Source organism: Phycodurus eques, chromosome 2 (genome assembly GCF_024500275.1).
Source record: "Phycodurus eques isolate BA_2022a chromosome 2, UOR_Pequ_1.1, whole genome shotgun sequence".
NCBI classification, from domain to species: Eukaryota; Metazoa; Chordata; class Actinopteri; order Syngnathiformes; family Syngnathidae; genus Phycodurus; species Phycodurus eques.
The window spans coordinates 40,340,057-40,364,524 of NC_084526.1; the positions used below are offsets into that span (position 1 = coordinate 40,340,057).

The 24,468-nt window shown below is 42.5% G+C and overlaps 1 protein-coding gene across 3 annotated transcripts in view; it reads left to right on the forward strand.

Annotated features, from left to right (window-relative positions):
- The window catches only part of zfhx3b (zinc finger homeobox 3b), a 171,801-nt gene that overhangs the window by 98,254 nt on the left and 49,079 nt on the right, over window positions 1–24,468 (forward strand). For all 3 annotated transcript variants that reach the window (XM_061670665.1, XM_061670664.1, XM_061670666.1), the window contains exon 5: window positions 5,918–6,149. In XM_061670665.1, coding sequence (XP_061526649.1) covers window positions 5,918–6,149 — 232 coding nt within the window. The remainder of the gene's footprint in view (window positions 1–5,917; window positions 6,150–24,468) is intronic.

Genomic DNA, 24,468 nt, shown 5'->3' on the forward strand with positions numbered 1-24,468 from the left:
TGAATGTTGTTAAAAGAAAAGGTGATGTAACACAGTGGTAAACATGACCCTGTCCCAGCTTTTTTGGAACGTGTTGCAGCCATAACATTCTAAGTTAATGATTATTTGCTAAAAACAATCAGGTTTATCAGTTTGAACATTAAATATCTTGTCTTTGTAGTCTATTCAATTAAATATAGGTTGAACATGATTTGCAAATCATTGTATTCTGTTTTTATTTATGTTTAACACAACGTCCCAACTTCATTGGAATTAGGGTTCATTGGAATTAGGGTTGAATTAGTGAACCGACTTACAGGTTTTAAAATTGTATTATTATTATTATTATTATTATTTTACTTTGACGTGTGAGCGAGCGCTGTACTCACTTCCCAAACGCAGCACTTTGGCAAATAGTCTACAATTCTTCAAAAAAAAAAAAAGAGGTGTCAGGCTGTTTAATGCCATAAGCTAGTCCTCTAGCTTGAATGCTAATATAAACACATTCATAAGCCTATAAGCAACTGATATTTGAACAGAAACGGTGTAGCAACACATTTAGACATTCAATATAACAATAGTCACAGTCATATTTTGTTAGGAGGAGCTGAGAAAAGCTTTGAGCTCTATACTGTACTGTACATACTGATCGAAAAAGTGATAACTTTAAAAAAAAAAAATGTATTTAGGTCATTACTGTATGCTTTTTATAGTGCAATACAATATTATATATAGCTATTTTTCTCAAAAAAAACGTTTTCTTTTGGGGGGGGGGGGGGGACTGGAACAGATGGCATTTCCATTCATTTCAATGGAGAATGGTGATTTAAGATACAAGGTGTGAGTTACAAGCGTGGCGATGGAACGAAATAAACTTGCATCTCAAGGCACCATTGTACTATGTTGTACTGCACGTGTCAGTCATGTAACTACAATTCAAAAGAGAAAACTTGGAAGTTGGGGGACAATAGCCAAGCAATTGCAAAGCAGAGCCTCTCTGGCTGAAGATGTGGCAGCTCCCTTCGAATTGATAGCTATTTAGCTCACAGATAGCCCTCTGTTTTAATGCATTAATTTTGTATTAACAGCACTGCCAAATGTAACGGTGGAAATTAGGGTATGAACTTAATGGCTTGTGGTTTTGTGTGCGTGCACAAGTCTGTCTGTGCACGTGTGTTTATATATTGTTGTGCTTTTGTCTACTTTTATTTGTGTCTGTTGTGCGCGCGCTGTATTATAAAGCTCCGTGGGGAGCCATTCTCCGGAATTACCGTCTCTCCGTCTCCCATCCACCCTTCCGGTAATACCCACCTCCATCTTGCGTGAGTCGGACTCTCTCAGCAACCACACAGTTTTGTGTTAAAGGTGCACTTTTAAGTGGATGGAAATGCAGATGTATGCCGTGCTCTAGGTGGGTGGTGAAACTGATACAGGCGTGTGGTGCCCACTCAAAGGGCAAGGTGCACCGTGGAGTTGCGAGCGAGAGGATGGGGTGGTGCCCACACCGCCCCATCCCTCTCTCACTTTACCTGAAAAAGCATAGAGCAACTGCCTCAGCCTCCACAGAGAGAGGGGAAGGTCCTCTATGGGAAGAGCTTTGATAAACCATCATAGACTTTTTTAGACTTTGAAAAACACTCTAGCATAAATTGAAGCGCTGAAGAGCACCTCACGAGCACGACAAATGAGAAAATATTCGAGCATATTAAAGGTGATTTAAAATCATCCAACCGACCTTTGATTTTAGAGGCCAGTCATGTTGTGTAACATGCTGATTTGAATGTATATATGGAGTAGCTCGAAGTACATAATGTACAACCCTCAACGCTCCCGCACTGCATCGTTCTTTACGAGCAGTTTAGCAAGTTGAGTAACAGTTTTTGAGATCCAAAAATGGAATCGCTTTCTTTTAAAAAAAAAAAGAAAAGAAAAAAAAAGGAAATCTCATAGATCCAAGATTAGTCACCTTTCAAGGTACAGTTACTGTTCATTTACCATCAGAGATAAATTCTAAAAAAAACGCTCGTGTTTTATAGTTTTAACTAACTCTTCTGCATCAGCATTTTAAAACAATTTTGACATGATCCAATATATTAGAAGAAAAAAAAAACAATAATAAACATATACCAAGTTTTAAATTAAATGAAATTGTGTGCCAAAATTCAATATTTACAAAACTGAGCCTTCTTTAGAACTTTAGAAATTCACTCAAGCATACAAACCTTTTATAGATGAACCAGAAATTCCATTACATAAACAGAGAAGCGGGCTCAAACATGAAAACTGAAGTCGGAAAGTTACGGAAATACAAAAGTCGAGTCTCGACTGTAGATGGTATCTGGACATAATCCTACAAATTCTGAAGCCACCTTTTTTGAAACTGACAGTACTGATGCGGTATGTTACTATTGATGATGATCATGTATGTGAAGACACTGATAATGGTAGTGATGTATCACAATCATTAACACTGATTTAAATAGTCACAATATATCATTATAAACATCAATATTGAACACTTCATTGCTTTCTACCGCTGCATGCATTTACGTTTTCAATTGTTTACTTCAACAACAATCCTCGGAAGTCACAATGCCCCATCACTGGTGGGCTACTTTTAAAACTGGCTTGCGGGCTACTCGTGTGCCGGTTGGCACCACGTTGGTCACCCGCGTTCTACGGGGATTCCAAGATGTACAAATAGTCCAGATTTTCAACCAATCTTCAAATTTCTGGCATTACTATTTCTCCTGGATGTCATAAGAGACATAAAGCCTGATTTGTTGTTGTTGTTGTTCTTTTCCAACTTTGCCCCATTTGACTTCTATTCTTAACAGTGATTTCTTGACTTTGACGACACCAAAAGAGTTGTTGTGTCTGTCATCAGTAAGCGCAGACTCCAAATGATTAATGACGATGATATTAAAATACAGTACACACACAAGTACTTGTGTTGAATGCGTTATATGAGGCAGTCACACACTTGTTGAATCCATGTAACTGGCATGGCAAGCCTCCCCCGCTCCACCATGCTTCACAGCACCCTTCTGCCGGGGCCTCCATGGGGTGATTAGAAAGCCCGGAGCCATGCAGAACAACTCCTTCCAGCCAAACATGACTTTTTCATTAAGCTGGTAAATTCCTGCGCTCCAGTTGGAGGTGATTTATCAACTAGGGGGCTTCATTGCAGATTCATAGGAAACAGACACGGTTTTGTCTGTCTTGTGCATTATGTTAGTGCGCACATGTGAAAGAGAGGTGGGGGTCAGGCAAAGTCGATTTACTGTATCTGAACTACAGCTGCACATTTTCTTAAGCAATCCAATTTGTTAACGTGAGGGTTATACTGTACTATCACGTCGTCCTCCGGTTGATCTCCCACCGTGTTGACTGACTCCGAGCTGCCCTCAGCCCCCCGGGGTCACGGCCGGAGCAGAGATGGCTCAAGTGCTGCTTTGCAGGTCTGAGCGTTTGATGTTGCGGACGGAGCTACAGGCGCTGGAACGAGCCACTTTTAGCTCTGCTGAGGCCACAGTCCTGGCCAGTCAGTCTACGAGTGAATTATGGCCGATTCTGGAGCAGGCGGTCTCAGGTTTACTCCTATATAAACCCCGGGCTTTTTATGGGAAACTATAAAACTCCCAGCATTTTTCCCCTACCTCCTGAGACTAGCTTTGAAGTTTTAGTCAGGTGCAGTAATTTCTTTTTTCCTTCCTCAACTTCGTGTAGATTTCTGGAGCTGTGAGTCATTTGCGGTAGAAATTTGTTTTAATTCAGGACATCTGCTAGAACTAAGAGCAGTTTGCATGATGGATTTTGTGTTATCTATTACCAAATATCTCAGGTTTCTGCGCCTCACTTCCGATGCAATATTTGTGCACAGAAGAAAAGCTTGGGTGGGTGGGGGGTTGGGGGGGGGGGGTTCCTCATAATATCCACCAACACCTCTTCATGACATCATGGATAGCTTAAAATGAGGAGCGAAAGGAGAGCATGCAGAGACAGAGCCTTTTGCAATCACCTAATAACTCTATTACACTGCACTGTGGGGCTCACAGAAAAAGGTTGAAAAAAAAAAGAGATTTTATTTTTTCCTGGAAAATACACATTTTAGGTGTTAAACAGATGAATATGAAACAAAAGGCAATGAAATACAATAGTTTGCAACTCCTCACGGCAATATTACCAGAAAGAAACCAACAGTGGGAGCTAGCGACACAAGCCTGTCAAGGACGTTGAACATTATTAGATGGATTTTGATTTTCCTTTGTTGCCTTTCAGTTTGTAAGCAATCTGATTTGAATGGAATGTGGTGAAATAGCTGATGTGTGCAAGACATCTAGCTCACTCTCTTCTTGTCTTCAGAGACTTTATATGAGGACGAGGGTGGAGATTGATGAGCTGGTAGAGAGGTTCAAGCTTCATGCAGGATGTGAGGGAAAATATTGGCAGTGCAGAGTATTTTATTTTATTTATTGTAACTTGTATCTTTACTGCTATGAATTCAATAAATAGAAAATAATAGTGGCCTGTTTAATTTAGTTAAATGGGTTAAATACAGTCCAGTATGCTGAGACCCCTTTCTAATATTCCCTCCCTCTGTTCTTCCCTAAATATGTTACTTTTGTTAATCTCTGTAATGGTTAAGCACAATAATAAACATATTGTTCAACTAATAACGCAGTTAAAGTGGAGCATTGTTTGAATAAGAAACAACAATTACAATTCAATTTTGTTTGACCGGGCGCGTAACTCTCTGCATATCTAAAATCCATTTCCCCAATGAAATAAATTGAAATGTCATTCATTTGTATATTCTATAAAAAAAACAAAAAAAAAAACAATAAAACAATAGAGAATGTCAAGAAGTAAACCCATTTTTTAAAAAGTGTAATTAAGCCAAAAGTCGCTAACACTGTTATACATTCGTGACGATAGGCTTAATGCTTAACATATTAGTGTGGAATAATATTAAAATATGTCTTCGTCTCAACCCAGAACATGGAAAACGTCTGCTGATTGACATTGATTGCAGTCACATCGAACGCCCAGCTGGACTCCCCCGCAGTATGATGTTGGGGTGTCACATGACAGACGTGGCGCGAGTGTCTGTCCGTGCAGAGCGAGGGGCCTTTAAGAAGCAGCCAGTGTGATACTTTAGGATAATGGTCAAGAACTGGCTTGCTCTCGCCAGGCCCCGTCTTGCATCATTGATTGAGCAATGCAGGAGGTAATTAGACTTGAGGCTCTGGTGTGACAAGACTTTGCGGCAGCATGGCGTCACTCGGGGTGTATTTCGATACTGCTGGGTGAGGGATGAAGGCTAGCACTAGGGTCTCTGTTTAGCCACGGAGGAAGCAACGGGGTTGACAGGTCAATACCGACGCTGATTTATTGTCTTCTGACGGTTGTCCTCCTGTTGCGGAATGTTCCGGTCGCCCTGCCGCCTCTCGAGGCCTGCGTGCCGCGCTCCATGATGAAGCTGGGATTTAACTCGCCGTGATCAATATTTAGTATCCCAAGCGTGAAACAGGCAGATGTTTGGAGTTTCCTTTTCAGAGGCGGGAGGCTCGCGTTGAGTGAAGGGAATCAATGTTCTTTTCCGTCCGCCGGGCCGCCGAGCTGCCGAGCTCACGGCTTCTGAAGAGTGGCTGATGCCATCGCTGTCCGCCTTTGCACTCGAGAGATTTGCGCGCCCCCCCACCCGCCTCCGGCCTCTCCTGTCCTGTTAGCACGCTGATACAGACACTCAATGCAGACAAAGTGCACAGTCCAAACAGTTGTTCTGAAGTGGAAGAGGTCTGGATGTTAAACAACAGGACTGTGATTGGGAATTGATTTGTTCATTTGCCGACCGTGTGAGCGAAAGTGCCATCCACAAGAACCGCTTTCTCACTCTTTTTCTTTCCTCCGTCTCTCTCTCCATTCCCTCCCACAGCATCTGCAGCAGCACGAAAACGCGGTGGAGGGTGATGCCTGCTACTACCACTGCGCGCTGTGCAACTACTCGACCAAGGCCAAGCTCAACCTGATCCAGCATGTGCGCTCCATGAAGCACCAGCGCAGCGAGAGCCTCAGGAAGCTCCAGCGCCTGCAGAAGGGCCTGCCCGAGGACGACGAAGACCTCAGCTCCATCTTCACCATTCGCAAATGTCCCTCTTCAGATACAGGTCAGACCTCTTCTCCTGTTGCTCTCATCGTCTCTGTTTTAGATTCTAACCACCTGGGTGAGGTCAGACAACACTGATGTTGGACTTTTGCGCCTCAAGGGTCAGCCTTGCAATGTATGCTCTAGTTCACTCCAAAATTGTTTGATGGAGTAGAAGTCAAGTAGAGATTCTTCCACACCAACCTAATCCAAGCATGCCTTTGTGAACCTTGCATTTTGCACAGGGAACAGGAAAATGCCATCCTGAATTGGTAACAGCAAAGTTGCAAGCATGAAATTGTCCGAAATATGTCTGTGGGGGGGCGGGCGGCACGCTGGACCCCGGCCCCGCCTGTGTGGAGTTTGCATGCTCTCCCCATGCCTGCGTGGGATTTCTCTGGGCACTCCGGTTTCCTCCCACATCTCAAAAACATGCATGGTAGGTTAATTGACAACTCTAAATTGCCCGTAGGTGTGAATGTGAGTGCGAATGCTTGTTTGTTTATATGTGCCCTGCGATTGGCTGGCGACCAGTTCAGGGTGTACCCCGCCTCTCGCCCGAAGCTAGCTGGGATAGGCTCCAGCACGCCCGCGACCCTGGTGAGGATGAGCGGAACAGAAGATCAATGAATGAATGAATGTCTGTGTGGTAAAGAACTGAAATGAAGGGAAAACTAAGCGGTTCAACATGAGCCCTGGTTAAGTGATCGATTTGTGCTCAGGTGCTTTTTGTCCATAATAGTACATGTGATCATATTGAACTTAGACAAGAACATGAATCCAAAGGATGACATTTTCCTTATGACAATAGAATAAAGGTTAAATCACTTAAATTGAAGTGGTCCCTAAAAATGAGACCTATATTTTTGTTTTTGTATCTATTTATAGTCGCTGTAAACTTTGTAAATTTGACATACCACAGAGAAAAGTGTTGTTAACAACCCTGCCAAATTGTAATGTTTTCAAAAATCACAAAGTATGTATTGCGGCTTTAAATTGATGAAAAATAAATCCCGAACACTGTGGGCGTGTCCCCTGAGTGCGCTAAACCACGCCCCACTCAACTGTCAACTGTTCATCAATTGCCACTTCTACAACCTGGAAAAATGGATGCTACATCATCAAGCATCATTCTTATGCCTACACATAATTACATGTTTGAGCTGCGAAAATACATCCACTAAAAGCCTTTTGGTGGCTGGAATATATTCCACCGGGTCATCGCTGGGCTTCGCCCGCCATGACAGCAAGGCACTCTAAAGCGACCCCTGCCCACACGCTGGCTATCAGGTCAGACTTCTTTAAAAAAAAATTAAAAAATAAAAAGTTTACCTCCCTCTTCTGCCTTCTCTTTGTGACATGCTCGCACTCAGGGCAGACAACGAGGCGCTCTAATGCACCCACAGCAGACCAAAGCCCCAGTCCATACGCTGGCTGTTAAATCGGACTTTTCCACTCTCCTCGCTAGTCTTCCTTTTTCTGTATGACATGCACGCACTCAGGGTCGCCAACGAGGCGCTTTAAAGTGTAATAAAGCAAAGATGCATATTCGGGGTGTAGGCTTAATTACCAAGCTAACTGCAGATTGCAATCGTGCCAGATAACTGGGTGATGCAAATGAAGGCACTCAAATTCTTATATCGTAAGGGAGGGGTGACTCATGCCGGACTCCAAAGTGCGTCACCAGCGCCGTTTTAGCCACAGCCAAAAAAATCCATAAAACTAATATGGCAAAAAAACAAAACAAAAAAAACAGTTTAACGCTCTCTCTCCACAATTGAGTATTTCATAGTTCTCAATCTTTGTTTCCAGCAATTATATTCAAAAATATATAATATATTTCGAAACCAATCCCTGAGTTCACTTTACAGGCACAAGGAGGCAGAGCATTGACGTCAAAGAAGGGAAGAGTGCAAAGTCAAGAACCAAGTACAGCGAGGAGGGAGAAGGCCATCGGTAGACAAAACACACTTGCGAGCCTAAAACAAAGTGCCCAGACTGCTCATTTATTATGGACTGATTAGGATGAGCGAACAGTGGTCAATTAACACGCTTTCTTAGCAGAGATTTGGTTTTCTAATCACTTTAACTCGGGTGCCCTCACAAAGGGGTCTCTATTGTGTGTCCCGGCAAGAGGGAGCCATTACATCCCTCTCACACATACTCACTGTCTGTGTTACGGAAGAAAAAAGGCCAGACTGTGAAGACGCTTTGTTCCACGGAGGCAAGGATAATGAAGCCAGCGGCCGGGAAATTGCGCAAAAGGCAGTCACAGATCTGAAGCAAATCATTAGAGAACATATTTAGCTGAGCAATTAGGGACAATTAAGCTTTCTGCTCACTGCACTCCAAATATGTTAATGACTACAGTACAGTGGACAAGCGAACATGCAAAGGCAAGAGGAAAGGCTATTTAGGTTAAAAGGGTTGGGAATTTACTTTTCCTCTCTTGTGCAGATGAGAGTAGAGGCACCATTTCTATTTATGTTTTTTTTTTCTTGGCGGATGTGCTTATCAATTTATTTTTTTTGTGTGTTTGCTTTTTCAATAATGGAGCCCTTCGGTGTGGCCTGATGTGGATAGTATCACACACACACACACACACACACACAACTGCCTGCAGGTCGCTTCTGCGGAGTCACTTCAGTTGTAGTTTTAGACGATGCACATGCACCAGTAATGGAGGATCAGCTTTCGGAAAAATGTTAAACATACATCTTTTACCCAGGAGGCACAACATATTGAAACTACATTAAGCTATAAAAACCATAATGATAATAAATGAAACTGGGAATGTGATGATGATTTGACTACCTAAATGTCCTAAATAACTGAAACGGACACTACTCTGACGTTCCTACTTACAATCTTGAATCTTCTTGAATTTAACATTTCTCTCAATTCAAAGCTGAAAATCACTGCCAACTATCACATTATGTATCTGCAGCTACCTTAATATCGAAGCACCTTTTCTACACCTGAGCCACCTCAGGTGACATCTTGTGTGACAGATGCCCAGGTATCTCTTTTGTTTGTCATCGCTTCTTTTTGGGGCCATCTCCCACCACTTGAAACCTCCTAACTGATCTTGTTTCGATGCATCAAATGGATGTCCTTTTATAGGGAAATTGGGGCGGAGTCTACGCAGATTGTAGATCGCCGGCACAAGCCCGGGATTCACTAACATAGGCGGAGAGGGAAGAAAATTGGCCGGTGCGCACGTGTCATGAATCGGACGGCGATTTTATTTAGAAACTTGAACTTGTGCGCAGAGCAAGAACATTTCTAAGCCCTCATTACTAACTGAGGCCCATTGATATTGATATTTCCAAGATGGGTGAGCTGTTGCAATGCAGTCACTGAAGTGTGAATAAAATTTGCCAAGTAGCTAAAACTAATGTTGTCTTAAAATTACGCCATCCCAGTGTTCCATTGTACATGACCTTTTCGCAAGTCAATTGGCTTGACACCGAAAGGGAGTTTCTCCACCATAGGGACTTGTATCTCATTTTAGTGTGCCTTGAAGGTTTGGAGTGTGCTTAACTATGTTCTGATGATCTAACCCACCCACAGTAAGGCCTCCTTCACTAAATAACCTCTGCAGTGGTCTGTACTTTTGATGAAAAACTGATGTTTCTGGCTCCACGCTTATTAATAGTCCGCACTCATAAATCGACTTTTCCGACAGATTCTACCGCAAATATCGCTGTGTTCTGTTTGCGCCGCATTGGCAAGATCAGGATTTATGTCGCAATAGTTGCAGCAAAGCCATTACAGCAAATTGTAAGGTTCTACTGCAGTGAAAACAGAGTTGGTTTAAATGTCCATCCCTGTAAACTTTCATTCCACTTGGCAAGTTCCCGCAGTGTAATATCTCTCCTATAAACTGCCCCAGACCTCCTCTTAGCTCCACCCCCTCACACGGCTGAACCTTTTCTTCCCTCTTAGTGTAATATTTAATTTCCTCTCCATTAGTATTTCTGCGACACATGGCTCTGTTTTGTGGTCAAAGCATACTTACTAAGTGGTGGAACATTGCCTGGCTTGTTAAAACAAAGTTGCCCCTGGAATTGTGGGTCACCTACACAGTAATTCCCTGGCCTGCTGCTGTTTTGTGATTCTGTGAGCGGTTTGGGTGTGAGTTGCTCTTTGGTTTCCCCTCCCAAAAAACGCCCAGCATTACACAATGGAGTAAGAGAACCATCAATTATATGTGGTCGTCAACTGATACCTTTCTATGACATTTTCATGAGTAATAGACTAAAATGAGATGGGCCCATGTGCAGCCTTGTGTGTGTGTTTTACATCCACCCACTTTGCATATTAATGCTCCCAACAAGGGTGCAGGAAATGCAGGCTCCAGGGATTTAGTGCCAGATATTCCCTCCATGCTGGATGTCTGAGGAGAGCAAATACAGCAGAAATGAGCTTCTTTCCAATTAGACTTACACAGGAATAAAGGCTTACATTGTTTTAACTCTTACTCCTACTGACAATGTGCTGCTGAGGCAAGTTGCTCGGTGGCCCCGCCTCCATTTGTCTTCTTTAACCCTTTATCTCGGGGTGAAACAAAGGAGGCCTCAGTGGGAGCCCAGCTACACAGCTGCCCTTTGTGCAGAGACGCCTGACGAAAAGCCAGTTTTTACTACAACTGCTGCACACACTGGGCCAGAATACGCCATTAGCAGAAATGCACTTAGTCTGCATTTAATTAGGTATGGCCAAAGACCAACTCCTTTCAAAAGTTTACTTTTTCCTGCATTTTTATGTAATGGCCATTCACAGGCCTCTAATTGTGCTGGATTGTTCCTAATAGTTTGTACATTCTCATTCATGTAGTTATCATTCATATTTAGTTGGTTGGAACGTAGCTAGGAAAATGACTGTCCCTTTTTTTCGGTCATTGTAAGTTTTTACAACATTAGGTGCACCTGATCAATCAGGTGTAGAACTTTGTGTCATATTGAGTGCTTTTTCTACTTGTGGTAATCATTTACGGTGGCTACACAAGAGGGCCAAAATATTTTTAATACATTACCCCGCACTGTGATGAAGTCAAGTTCAACACAACTCTCTGCCAATGAAAGCCAATATTATATAATTTAAGATTGCTGTTGTGTTGGATCTCATTATACACAGTTGTCAAATTCAAAGCCTGAGGGTCAGATCTGGTACGCCAAATCATTATATATGGCCCAATCAAGCAAATAAAAGATTCATGGTTGTTGCTAAATTTTCTTGTTTTTGTTTTTCATTTTGGAAGAAACTCTGTACCAAATTTAAATTTTTCATCACTTAAAGTGGTTTGACAAGCATTTATTTTCACCAAATTCCTTCTTAACCCTCCTTCATGTTGGAGGTCAAATTGACCTGTTTTAAAATTCAAAACTTGTGACTTTTGGCAAATGCCAGAATGAAAATAAATGAATTGTACAATATTGGTAGTAAAACAAACAAGAAAAGAAGTGCATCATTTAGTAATGTCGGCACGCCTGCTGGGTCAATATTTTTGGGGATGTGCTTGCGGTTTTTTAATCATTCTGATTAAAAAACATAATAAAGAAAGCAATAAAAAAAACACACCTGTAATAAAAAGAAGAAAACAACAGGGCCTTCATATTTTATTACATTTTTAAAAACATTTTTATAAACTGTTTCACGGGGGAGTTTCATCTTCAAAACAGGGCAGTGTGACCCACAACAAAACACTAGTGTCAATATAAATTGGACTACAGTTGTCTACTAGAACATTTTCTTGCCACTTTTTTTCCATGACTCCTGATTTCCAATTCACTTTGTAGTTATTATACATTTGTATATGATTTTCCAACTCCTAACGGCGGTCTGAGGGGAAACCATAACTATGATGTGGCCTGGGATGAAAATGAGTTGGACACCCCTGCATTAAATGGTGCAGTTGTACCTAATAATGAAGTGCCCACTGAGTGTATACTGTAGGGATACAAATATGATGAATGACATTTTGATAGCGGGTGGCATATAACATGGTGGGAAACAGGTTTGTGTGGGGGAGCTATTGTGACACTCAATGACACTTTGAGGTTCCTTGTGGTTTAGCATTTAATCAACTTAGTTTTTTTTTCTCCCCTATTAAGCTGTGAACAGAATGAGCTCATTCTCTTAAAAAGGGCAAAGTAAATGGCAGTGATGGATGTCCTGCTGCAACATCTTTTGTAAAAAAAAGGAAATTCAGAGAACATTTGATAAGGCTAAAATGTTATTCAGTGGTGACATCCAGCATGTATATATGTGTGTGTGTGTGTGTGTATGTTCATACATGTGTGTATAGAGGAAGCGAAGATGGAGAACAAACGTGGCTGACAGTGGATTAGCTCCTGCTGTAAATCTGCCACAGTCACAGATGGCAGGCTCTTGATCTCTGGGCTGTGACGGCTTGGCTCTCAGCACGGGAGGAAATCCCTGCCTCTGTGAGCTGAGGAGGCCAGGGAGGAGAAGGTTGGAGCTCCACTAGACGGACTGCCGAAAGTCATTGTTAGCCGAGTGTGTGGACACAGAAGCCTGGGGTCTTCAAGGGCAAAGACTGTTTTGGTGAGGGCTTATTATACCGTGACACTGCAGTGGTTTCAACCACCACACCAGCGGAGCTTGTAAGTGGAGTCTAAACCTCCATTTTGGATCAGTGTTACTTTAAATGACCAGTTTTGAGAAACTGGCCAGTGGAGCCATGTGCATTATTAAATGGAAATGAGACGAAAGGATGCATACAAATGACTGCATAATAGTGGTATCCAAAATGAGGTCCATTACTTGTTTCACTAAAAGGGGTGCAGTTCCAGGGTCACACACCGAATAGTGAGGCCTGTCCTGACAGCAGATGCATTTCTCTTCCCTCCCCCATTTTGTCTCATGCATAATTCTTGAGACATCCGAAAAGCTGCAAAGTAGCCTGTGACAAAGAATACATTCTCTAATCAAGCAAATGCAGGAAAGTCACTTGCAGCTCACATGCTTACAGTCGGCTGTGTTAACGAATATGTGGTTTTATTGCACCGTGTATTCTTTCGTCTCGTTCTATCATGCATTGCTACCCACTGCTGCCATTGCAGTTGAACTATCTGCATGTCCAGTAGCCAGGCTAAAGCTGGAACAGCCAGGTAATATCAGACTTGAGCCAGGCCACGCTGTGATGGCGTGCAAGGGGTCATACTCATGCTTTTTCTCCCCACAGACAAGAGCAAAACAGACAGTAGCCCTTTCTGGAATGTCTTCTTAAATTCATGCCTGTTCAAATGAAAAGTAAAACCTTTCAGAAACAGGATATTGTAGCCCCTAACCACCAGTATCCTGTCCATGCCACATTATGACCAATCTGAAAGTGTGTTACATAGTCAGACAGTGGTGCAATGCGCTTCTAATAAAGGCGGGTTATTGCCCCGGTGATGCAGAGTGGATATGAGGATGAAGACTGTGCGGGCTGGGATGAATCCGGGCCCCAGAGGGGCCTGCAGCTCAGTCAGACCTCCGTCAGCCGCCTGCCTCCTAATCCCTGTCCGAAGGGCATCTAGATGGCGTAGGAAATTGTTTGCTGTCCACAGAACGTGCCAGGAAATTCATAAATACCCTTTTACTTTTCTGTTTGGAAATATTTCCAAATGCACAACGTTTATTAAAAAGCCAAAAATAATGGCTTTGAAGATTTACAGTATCTATAAGCAATTGCATGACCCTCCCGCCTCTCCCAATACAATCGTCTTTTGTTCCCCATAGCAACTGCTTTGGTATGACTACCGTCCCCTTAACGAAAAAGAAAAGTCACCATTCCGTTCCAACTATTATGTCCAAATTTGCGCTCTGAAATGTGGCTGAAGATACAGATGTGTCAGCCGACCTTAGGAAACGTGCTTATTTGTAGGACTTTGTATTATGAGATGAATTTAACGCAAGACAAAAATCAAACCTCAAACTAGCCTAGCACACCAAATGGGAAGGTCATGAAGTATGGCCACACATGGCTCACTTGTGTCACGTATCTACCTTCTCTTTAGAACAAGTCAAGCCAGGGCTTTCCATTGTAGGTACTTTACGTCTAAACCAGTGGGAAAAAGCACCAGGCTACTATCTGTTCGGCAGCTTAACAATCGTTGCCAAATATGGACACACTTGCGCCAGGCCGCCGTCATCCTTGCCCCGTCCTGCGCACTGGCCCGTGGTGAACACCATGAAACCCAAGCGGTTTGAAAAGGGCTGTAAACTCCTGTTCTGATGGATGGATGACTGGATGACTCTTCGGTTTGCGTCCAATGGCATCACCATCTTCTTATTCTTTTCCTTTCAGCTATAGTTAACTATATCTCCTCTGGACACGTCCAAACCATCCAAGTCTGCTCCCTCTAACTTTTGTCTCCAACACATCTAACCTTGGCTGTCCCTCTGATGAGCGGATTTCTGGTCACTTATAGAGAGAACCTCAACGTCTTCATTTCCGCCACCTCCAGCTCTGCTTTCTGTTGTCTCTTCAGTGCCACTGTCTCCAAGTCATTACATCATGGCTGACCTCACCACTGCCTTATACACGAAACTTTGTAAAAAATCATTATCTTTGCTTGTAATGACGCTTGTAAGCTACATAGCACAGGCCCTTGAATGCAGTAGTACTCGCTATTGCTTTAGTCGGCCACCATTTACAGTATGCCTGCCACGTTGTAAATACAAGCAATGTAAAATCCTTCCAGCATACTGTATAATGCCAACATACTGTACTGTACACATGGTGTCAGATTGGGCTATGTAAGGGTACGAGGGGCTCCGCCTGTCATCAAACCCATTTTCAGAGCAGCCTGGCAGCACATTATAATATTGGTTTCCCTGGCTCATCGTGTCTAGACCAGGCTCTTTTTGAAAGCTGATCCAAGAGATAGACAGTCCATCAGGAGACAGTCATCTCATTTGTTCTTACGTGTTAATGAGTTCTATTTTCAGGCGCAGACGCCTGGCTGCTGGGTATCGGTGCAGAGGTGGCGGCCGTCGGTGTGCCGGATTGTAGGATCTTGAGGAGAAGGAAGTAATGTAAGGAGCCCTGCCGCTCCACATGCCACTCACACGGAGTGACCACAAACCCCAGAGGGGCTGTCACTCAGGAGTGCGGGGTGGAAGTCAGTGTTTCGGGGGAAGACGGAGACAGCAGAAGAGCTGAGACATACGGGTTTTGATAGCCTGTATTACTGAAGCAGCCGTGTCAGTTGAATATAAGTACATGCAGAAAAAGTGAGAACACTACGACTGTAGAACCACTGGCATTTACATTGTCAGAACTCAGAAATGGGATTTGCTAATGTTTTGTACCACTTTTTTGGGCCAACTAGGTAGTTGCAAGGACTAAATTATGCTATTGTAAAAGCATCCTGAAACTCAAATGTTTCAAGGCTACAAAAGCAGTACATTAGAGTTTACCACCCCAGCGACAAGCCACTTCCCCCTAAAAGTACAATCATATACTTTAGTATCTGAAAGTGGACTAACATTGTTGCGTTATTGAGTGAAGAGTGATGCACACAGTCTCAATTTGGCCATAGGCGCCATGAGAGAAGAAGTACGGCTCGAGTTTGGGAACTATTGAGTTTAGGCTAGGAAAGTTTTATTTAGGCATTTTTAATAAGGCCGTTTGTGCTCCCCAAGAGATGCGTTGGATCAAAGGCCGTGATCTGTACTATGGATGAGCGTACCCTTGGGCCCAGAGGAGACGACTGGCCTCGCTGACAGCCAAACAAAACCAGAGAGTGAAGGATGCCCTATGCTGCAGCATGTTGCCCTCACACTTCCAAGGCCCCTGTAGAATGAAGCCAGATGAAACAAAGACTTATGTGAAAGCACAGACGTTGTGATTCATTATCCACTCTGACACATGAGCCTGCGCAGCGCGTATAAGTGTAAAACATCCCTACAGCCAAACAACATGGACTCTATCGTGGATGTTGTACACGCACGCACACACACACGGGCGCGTGCGCACACACGTCCTTGTCTCGCATTAGCAAAATGAGTCCTCTCCAGCATCTCGACTATATCAAATAAAAGCAGATGGCAGCGATGGGAGAGGTGCAGAAATAATTCAGGAGAGAACCTCTCTAACCTTTTACCTGTGGGCGTGAGCACCAGTCATTGATTCACGCCGTGGACCGACAACGCAGCACCTGCGGAGGGAGGAGGAAGAGGGTGCATGAAGAGAAATGGTAGAGTTTTGTTGAAAAAAATAAAACATTTAGAAAAAAAAAAAAATCCCAAAAGGAGTGGGAGGCAAGTTCTGCTACACGTCAGGTCAGTGATGGTGGAGAACGGCATTCAAGGGTTACCTCCAACAGATAATCACACATTCGAACGGCCTAGCAAGCAGTTTTGAATTCTTAATATTAAACAGAAATGGGCATTTGGAGAAGATAATTGTCCATATCTAAAACACGCATAATCTGTTATTGTTTTATTTGCACATATTTTGAACAAAGTTTGGACACATTATCAATCCCTTTCACTCACTACTTTTGTGTATTAACAATATTAGCTGAAACTTTGTCTTGTGACCTGTCACAGCCATTATTCTTTGGTCTGGTGACCAACTATGAGGCGACATAACGCCGCAGTTCATTAATACATAAAATTGGGGAAATGTTAGGAACCAGTTGAAGAAAGTCATCCCGAAGCATTACGATGAAGAATCCGCTGTTTAGGAAGCAAGCAAATGTCAATTTTCATGCTCCTTGCTCAGTAAGCAAACAACAGAGCGCATCGATTAAGTTCAGCTGCAGTGTACCGGCGAAAGGGAAGGGCTTGCAATTTCTGTTCGCCCATTGGAGTCAGTTGGCTAGACGAGTGAGAGATGCAATGTCAAAGATCTCCCACTATTTTCCACTAAGGATTGTCACTCTTACTTTGTGGACGTTGCAACGTTGTAATGATATGTGTAACTCTGGAAATGTGCATGCTGATGATTCTCCAGGAACATAAGGCGATGAATTATTCAGCTTATAAATAGGAAATAAAAATGTTTTACCCATTGATGTACTGAGTGGAGTGTTTACATGTGTAAAATGCTTAGCAACTACATATTAATTCTATGCAACATTTTTCCCCTCTAATTACATCAGATGGATCTAAAACATCCTTTACTTGTATTTATACCTGTAAACAGTGGAGAGGGTGATAAAGTTGACCGAGTGAATATTTTGATACATGGAAAATACGGTATTTGTGAAGTGCCGGTAAATTCCTTCAAATAATTTTATACAGCTTTAAACAATACTGAGTAAAAACATTCTGTTCATTGTTTTTTCATGTTTCATGTTCATCTCCCATGAAAATGTGCGATGCCTGGAGCGTTATCTGTGCCTGATGTGTGCAGGTATACTGGAAATGAGAGCCTGGCATGTATATGTTAAATATTTCAAGCACTCGGGAAAGTGAGATGGGGCACATGTTGGTGCGTGAGGCGTACAATGGAGAACATAGCGCGTGTGTTTGGCGTCCATGTCACATGTCACCGTCAGTCCAACGGGCTAATGTTCTGAGGCTAGATTTAGCCTGGTGTGGGGGCTGGTGGCATGGCAGCCCAAATTAGGAAAAATAGGCCGTTTTTTGTCATGGAAAACAGTGCAAAAGAATCTAATTGGCTAAGGGAGTACGGAATGGCAATGGCGTCTTTGTTTAAGGGCCCTCTGCAGTCACTTTGCCCGATCCATTGTGCAACGGCCACAATAGCATTAGTTTTTGCCCTTCTTTTCTTTGGCTCTCTGCAGTCAGCTCATATCCGTTCCACTCTGTCTCTTTGCTTCACTTCCACGCTCCGCCAGTGGTGAGGAAGGGGCTAAGAAACATGCCCCCCATTGCGATCGCCTCCGTCGCCACAGCACTTACCCAAGTGGTGTACCTCAACACCCACATTTGTTTCCTTCGCGGGGACCGCATTTGGATGATTAAAAGTCAGGGATCACTGCAACACGATCACCAAATTTATTCAAATGAACATGAATTCAGTATCACTAACGTTAATCAAAAAGCCCTTGTGCGCCTGCTTGACCATGAATAAAACAATTTGCAATTTACTCAGCTCGACAGTCGGTGACCCAAAAAAGCTAACCATAGACCCTACATTATATGAAAAGCTGTCTTAAAACACTTTCCTCTGCTTTTGCAAAATAACCTCAATAGGAGTAGCTTGTTTTTCTGTTTCACTTGTTGAATGATTAGTCGACTTTACATTACACAAAGTATTGAAAAAGGAAGCCAATGGGTTCTTTGCACACAATCTCCCGTGTTGCCAAAATATCGAACATTGTATGTTTACTTAATTTCTCATTTACTAAAATCTGTGTTTTGTATTTTTAGTGTCAAATAAAAATAGACAGGGGGAAATGCCTGAGCTTTCTGCTTAAGAAAATCCAATTAACGCAACAAACGTGCACGTGTTAGCCGCGTTAGCATGTTGGGCAAGTGTCCGCTTCTGTTTATTCCCTCAACGTGTTACTAATGTATCATTGAGTCATCACATGAATGCATCTGGAAGTTTGTAGTGACAGCTCCGGACTTCTCTCCTTGCCTTTGTGTCCATCTTTTAAAAACCCACTGTTATGTTAGATAACCACTGGCCATTGACCGTATTAACAGATTAGAACACCTGCGCGGCGGAGTGACGTAAAGTAAAAAGTCCCAGTGAGGTTTTACTTACTTACAAATGTGACATTCAATAAAAAATAGTAGAATAACGCTGAACAGGACTCACGATAGGCAACCAATGGGGCACCTCCAATGTTTCATCTCAATTGAAGCTTTTTTTTTTTTTTTTTTCTATGATCTTTTATCAGGAGTTAGACCAGGGGTGTCAAACTCATTTTTGTCGCGGGCCGCATCGCAGTTACGGTTCCACTCGGACGGCCGTTATGGCTGCAAACCCATACGATTGCCTCATATTATTACATATACACAAATTTAATGGATAATTACTTTTGAAATCAGAAGCCAGTAAAAACTGTTTTTTCAACTACAGTATGAATCAATTCTATTTCAAAAGGGGGGTTGGTAACAAACAAATACTTGCAAAGTGAAGCCAATTTGCAATTTTGGTATTTTAACCAAGAAACACAAAGTCGATGCACACTCTCGCGGGCCACATAAAATGACGCGGCGGGCCGGGCCTGGCCCCCGGGCCACCAGTTTGACACCTGTGAGTTCGACTATCTTTAAAGTATTCATAGAGTACAAAGAAGAGTATTTACTGTACTTTTCATCATGTCTCCTTGGACCAATTTGTAGAAATTGTGACCAAGCCTGTTCTTTAAAGCACTTGATGATGCAGATGATGTGAACAAGACATTGTGGTCTCATAATGGCGCAGTAAATTATACGAATATGGTATTCCGTGGCACCAACAAAGCAGTCGTAACAGGTGATGGAGTGAGGCCTCGACCAAGGTTACAGGCTCGCTCCACCCCCAGTCAGCGGCCGACGCAAGTCGCGTGAGCTTGACGAGTCCAGTTAGTGCTTCGTTAATGGCCCTGCGCCTTGTGAAGGTGTAATCAAGCGTGACAAAAACCCGGGCCCAAGTCACTAACCCAGGAGTAATTTTCTCTGCATTAAAGTGTCCTTTTTTTGTTAGAAAGGTCATTCATAACTTGGTCGCACTGTTGATGTACAGTGAGAGATATTGATTGATGAATGCATTAAGTGCTCACAATCCATTAGGTTCTGTGAAAGAGACTGGGGGAGACGACTTGCTCTTTCTCACCGTGTATATTTCCACCTCTGTCTGTCATTCAACGGATGTAATTTCTCGCTGGCAAAGTTGAAGGGACAAAAGCTGAATATCTGCCAAGTAACGCATTCAAAAGAACATTGGCGCTCATAACTGTCACTTCAATTACCCCGAAAAGCTCGACAACGATTTGCTCCTGTATATCCGCCTTCCGCGCAATATGACTGACAATGAAATGAGACCGTCTCGTGTGTAACTTAAATCGAATATTTCTAAAATTATTTGCGGTAAATTATGAGGCGATCTAAACGAAAATAGACCTACATCTTATTTCCCCTCTTTGATTGGTGGTTTTCAGAACCAAGAGGTATTTACTTTCGTGACCAGGGAGAGGAGACCTGCACTGCGTGTGTCCTATTGTGTCAGTCATTAGCGTCCAAACACTGGCTGCATTAGAGATTCATAACTGTGTGCCATCTCTGCACCTTTCATCTCCACGAGGGCCAGCTCCATTAGGATCTTTTATCTTTGTGCTGATGGCTGCTCCTGATAATGGGGCTGCCGAGAAATCCCAAAAAGTGAAGACTCAACTCTGACACTATTGGCTGGCTTTAAGTAGAGTCGTACATCAGAGTATAGAGAACGTATAGACGTATTTGCTGCTTCAAAAAGCAGATGCGCGTCCATTGATACTTTGGAGCACTACTTTAGGACCCACTTAGCATTTATGAGCTACATAAAGTCATTGTAAGCAAAACACGCGATGTACTGTAATGAGCGGTGATTAATGTAGATGTCAGCCACTGGAGCTACACCTCTAAGAACACGCGCCATGCACTGTATGCTGCGCATCCGCTGCAGTGCAACGTGTACGAGACAACTTTAATCTGCTAGCTAGTGATGTGCACCTATTGTGGGTTAATTAGTACATTTGACGAAATATGATCAATATCCTCACTCCCTTTAAAGTAGCAGACCTAAGCGATCACTATTTTAGTATTCGGCGGCAGAGTTTTCTTATGTAAAGGTTGCTACAATTACTTCTAGGTCGCTATAACTAGTCTTCTTATTACAGCAATGCACTCACAAAGTGATCTGGAAGATGCTCGTAATGGTTGTTTTAACGAAGACTACTACAGTCTGCTAATGGTAGTGATAGGACAAAATGCAGCAAGAGGCTTTTATTATATGTATGCCATTAAATAGGTTTATTGGAATGTAGTTATTATTCTAACGGATATTATCATGGAAAGGCATTCATGATATCCCTCACAATCTCATAGAAAATGTTTCTTTGTGCAGACAAATGCATAATGGTATATAAGTTTATGCAGTGTTCCAGTAATTATGGAAAATATTCTTAGTTCTTAGCTGTGGGTTCCACAGCACAGCAAATCACATTTACAAGGCAAAGTAGAGAAGGAACACACTGCATAATCATTGTGTTTAATGCTCTGGTCATAATCCCAGGTTTTATGACGGTTTTCTAATGATTTTCTAATGATGTTAAATGTTAGGAGAGAGTACAGCTATAATTTGAACGCAGCGGTCGTTTTTTCGGCGTGCCCAATTGCAACTACAATGAATATCGCTCTGGAAATGAGATTTAGGAGCCATCCCTTTTGGTGTTTTATTTTCCCGTCTCCTCATCTGCCATAAATCCTCATTGCTGTGCTCTTGAAGCCTCTGCCCTTGCCTACCATCCCCAGGTGGGAATACAATTAGGTGCAGAGGCCATTTCATTCAGTGCCTCTGTCTGTCCGCAGCAGCCATTTGTTTAGGGGTGGGGGGGGGCATCCCAGTGGAGAAACCTTGCAGTAGACTCTGGGGAAATATAAAAAACAAGGAGAAAATGGAGAGAGACAAAAAAAAAAATAGAGGAAAGATGTGCAGGAAGCAGGAGAGAAAGGCTCCTGGATTTGTCACATATAAACTTGGCCTCTGATGAGTGACAATATCGAGCAAAATATGTATTGAGACAAAGGCTTTGTCTCCTTCCTGTGCCTTTTTCAATGAATTACACCTCTCCGCCCCCTACCCCCAGCTTTTTAATTAAATGGCTACAGCTCCATCTCTCTATCCGTAGCTCCCCATTACAGGGGCTAGATAAGGGATTGCTATCTGTAGCATGTTAAGAAAGGCTGGCGGGCAGCCGAACCTCATGAAATTTGTCACAAGATCTCATTTTCCTCATTGCCAGACGTGATGCTTATAATTGATGTGGAGGCAACAGTAATTTATTGGCTGTCCGCAATTATCATCCCTTTCTTGCACAGAGGATGTGACTGCAATTCATAAGTGTGCGTATGGCTCAGTGTGTGCTGTTGTGTCCTATAAGTGAGCACACAAACACATATTTTTTCTCTGAATGAATGGTGCATTCTGCCGTATCATACGTAGACAATGATATCGCGGCCACGTTCGGTTGAGGTGTGTGCGCGCGGTACGCCAGCTGGACATTCACACACAGCCCCAGAAGCCTGGGAGGTGAGCAGGGGGGTCAAGGGAGGGGGGGCTGGTGCCGCTACCCTTTGTCCGCAGCTCCTCCTTATGTCTTTGGGCCTTGTTTTCACATAGTAGGAACAATGATGCTGGCAGTACGTGATTAATAATGCTGACGCCTGGACACTTAGATGCTCCTCCTTATTTCCATTCATTATTTTATTTGCATGTGTTGTGCTCTCTTGGTTTCTTAGAAAATACGAGAAAGATCCACACGACGTTTGCGCCTGTAAAAGTTACTTTGTTGGCGATTGCATATTTTTAATTGGGAAGACGCCTCGTAACGTCCTCCTCCTGTGGGGAATATCATATTCTTTCAGTTGTTCACACCATTACAGAGAAAAATAACAATTTGACATGTTTCATAGAATGCAGTGTGACACTACATGTATGTTAACCACAAACGCGTGGTGGTAGATGACCACAATGTGTCCCACGGGGGATCCAACATTTTTTTTCCTATGGAATAGTTACCTTTTAGTGCTGAACAAATGTAGCACCCCACTTCAGGTTTATGCCATCGCTGCTCTAAATTAGCAGCATTGGCTAATACCAACATCATTCTATAATAGTGAATACTGTGGTGCCTTGAGATCTGAGTTTAAGTCATGCTCTTAACTCAAAACACTAAATGACAATAAGAATATAAAGAATAAAAATGGTATTGATCTGATCTAGTCTCCCTTAAAAAATTATGGAATGTGTTTCTTAATAAGAAAAATATCACTCTATAATATTGTGCTTAATAAAACATACAGATGTAATTAAATAGAATATGGATGGATAAAGACAAACAGTTTTTGCCACATTTTCTTCAGTTCAATGGGCATTGTGCTGCTCCTTCTGGTGTACGCGCCTTGGCCACCTGGGGGCAGTACAATACAAACACATGGATATATGGACACAGTCTCAGCTCCTCAATAGTAAATTGCACAAACTTTAGTTGTTCTTCTACACTGACGCTTTTTGTTAGCCCGTTTATGCCGTTTCCCAACAAGTGTTAGCATTAAGCGCGCAGACTTTGAAGCAGTTATGTGGTTGTTTTAATACACATGCAATTCTCTTTTTTTATGTGTAGGTTGACAGTTAACTTCAATTGGGAGTCACGTTAAACAGCTTGAAGCCTCTTTAAAAAAAAAAAAAAAAAAAATCACCGGCAAGCTGCTGCTTGTTGTGAAGCTGAGTTTGCTGCCACCATACAGCACTTGTATCTCAAATTGTCTGAATGAGGGCTCGCATCTCGAAGAAGTACTATGTAAACTGAAATAAGTAAAGCACATTATTATTAATTGATTAGGATTTCAAAATGTTGTTTACTACATGCCTGAGCAGAAAAGTTTAATTAGTGTTAAAAATAGTTAAATGTCAAAATCCTCATTATAGCACTTCATTATACTGGATGGTCTCCGAGACAAATTTGGGCATGTGTTCTAAAAAAATAAATAAATAAATAAATAAATGTATTACTAAAAAAATAAATAATACATGACTGTCAAAATTGAAGACAGAGACAACATTTGAGGCCCATTTTGAGATCTCAGTCACTATTCTAAACAAATTTCAATTTGATCTAGATCAAATGTGACCTGTGTTGTTGTCTCGGTACAAAAAAAAATATCTGCAGCGGACGGGGTGACTTTCAGTCCAGTGCCTCCCACGATTTCCCATAACAGGATAGAACAGTGATACATGTTTGCCAGTTGTATGCAGACAGACACTACACTGTGTCAATAATTAAACATGTCATCTTAAAACACAAACATCATCTGTAGCGTCAACTACAGCTCAAACGAAAGACGCCAAACTGCAGTTTATGATTACTCAATTCTGCTTAGCCTCTTACTATTTTCTCATGTTTTCCTCCAAATGTCACATTCAGAGACAGGAAATAAATCTCAATCATTTGGACTTTTTTGGGTTTGTTTTGTTCAGCCGCAAACATCACTGAGAGGAAAAAGTCACACGTCATGTCCTTGCTGTCTTTTGCGCGCGGCACTCTATAGACAAATAGGCGGCACGCATTTTCCTGTTGCACAGCGGCAAGGTCCACAGTCGGAGTGGATTTCTGTCACACCACGATGGGGAGGAGAATGAGGACTGCGAGGGCGGTCACTAGTAG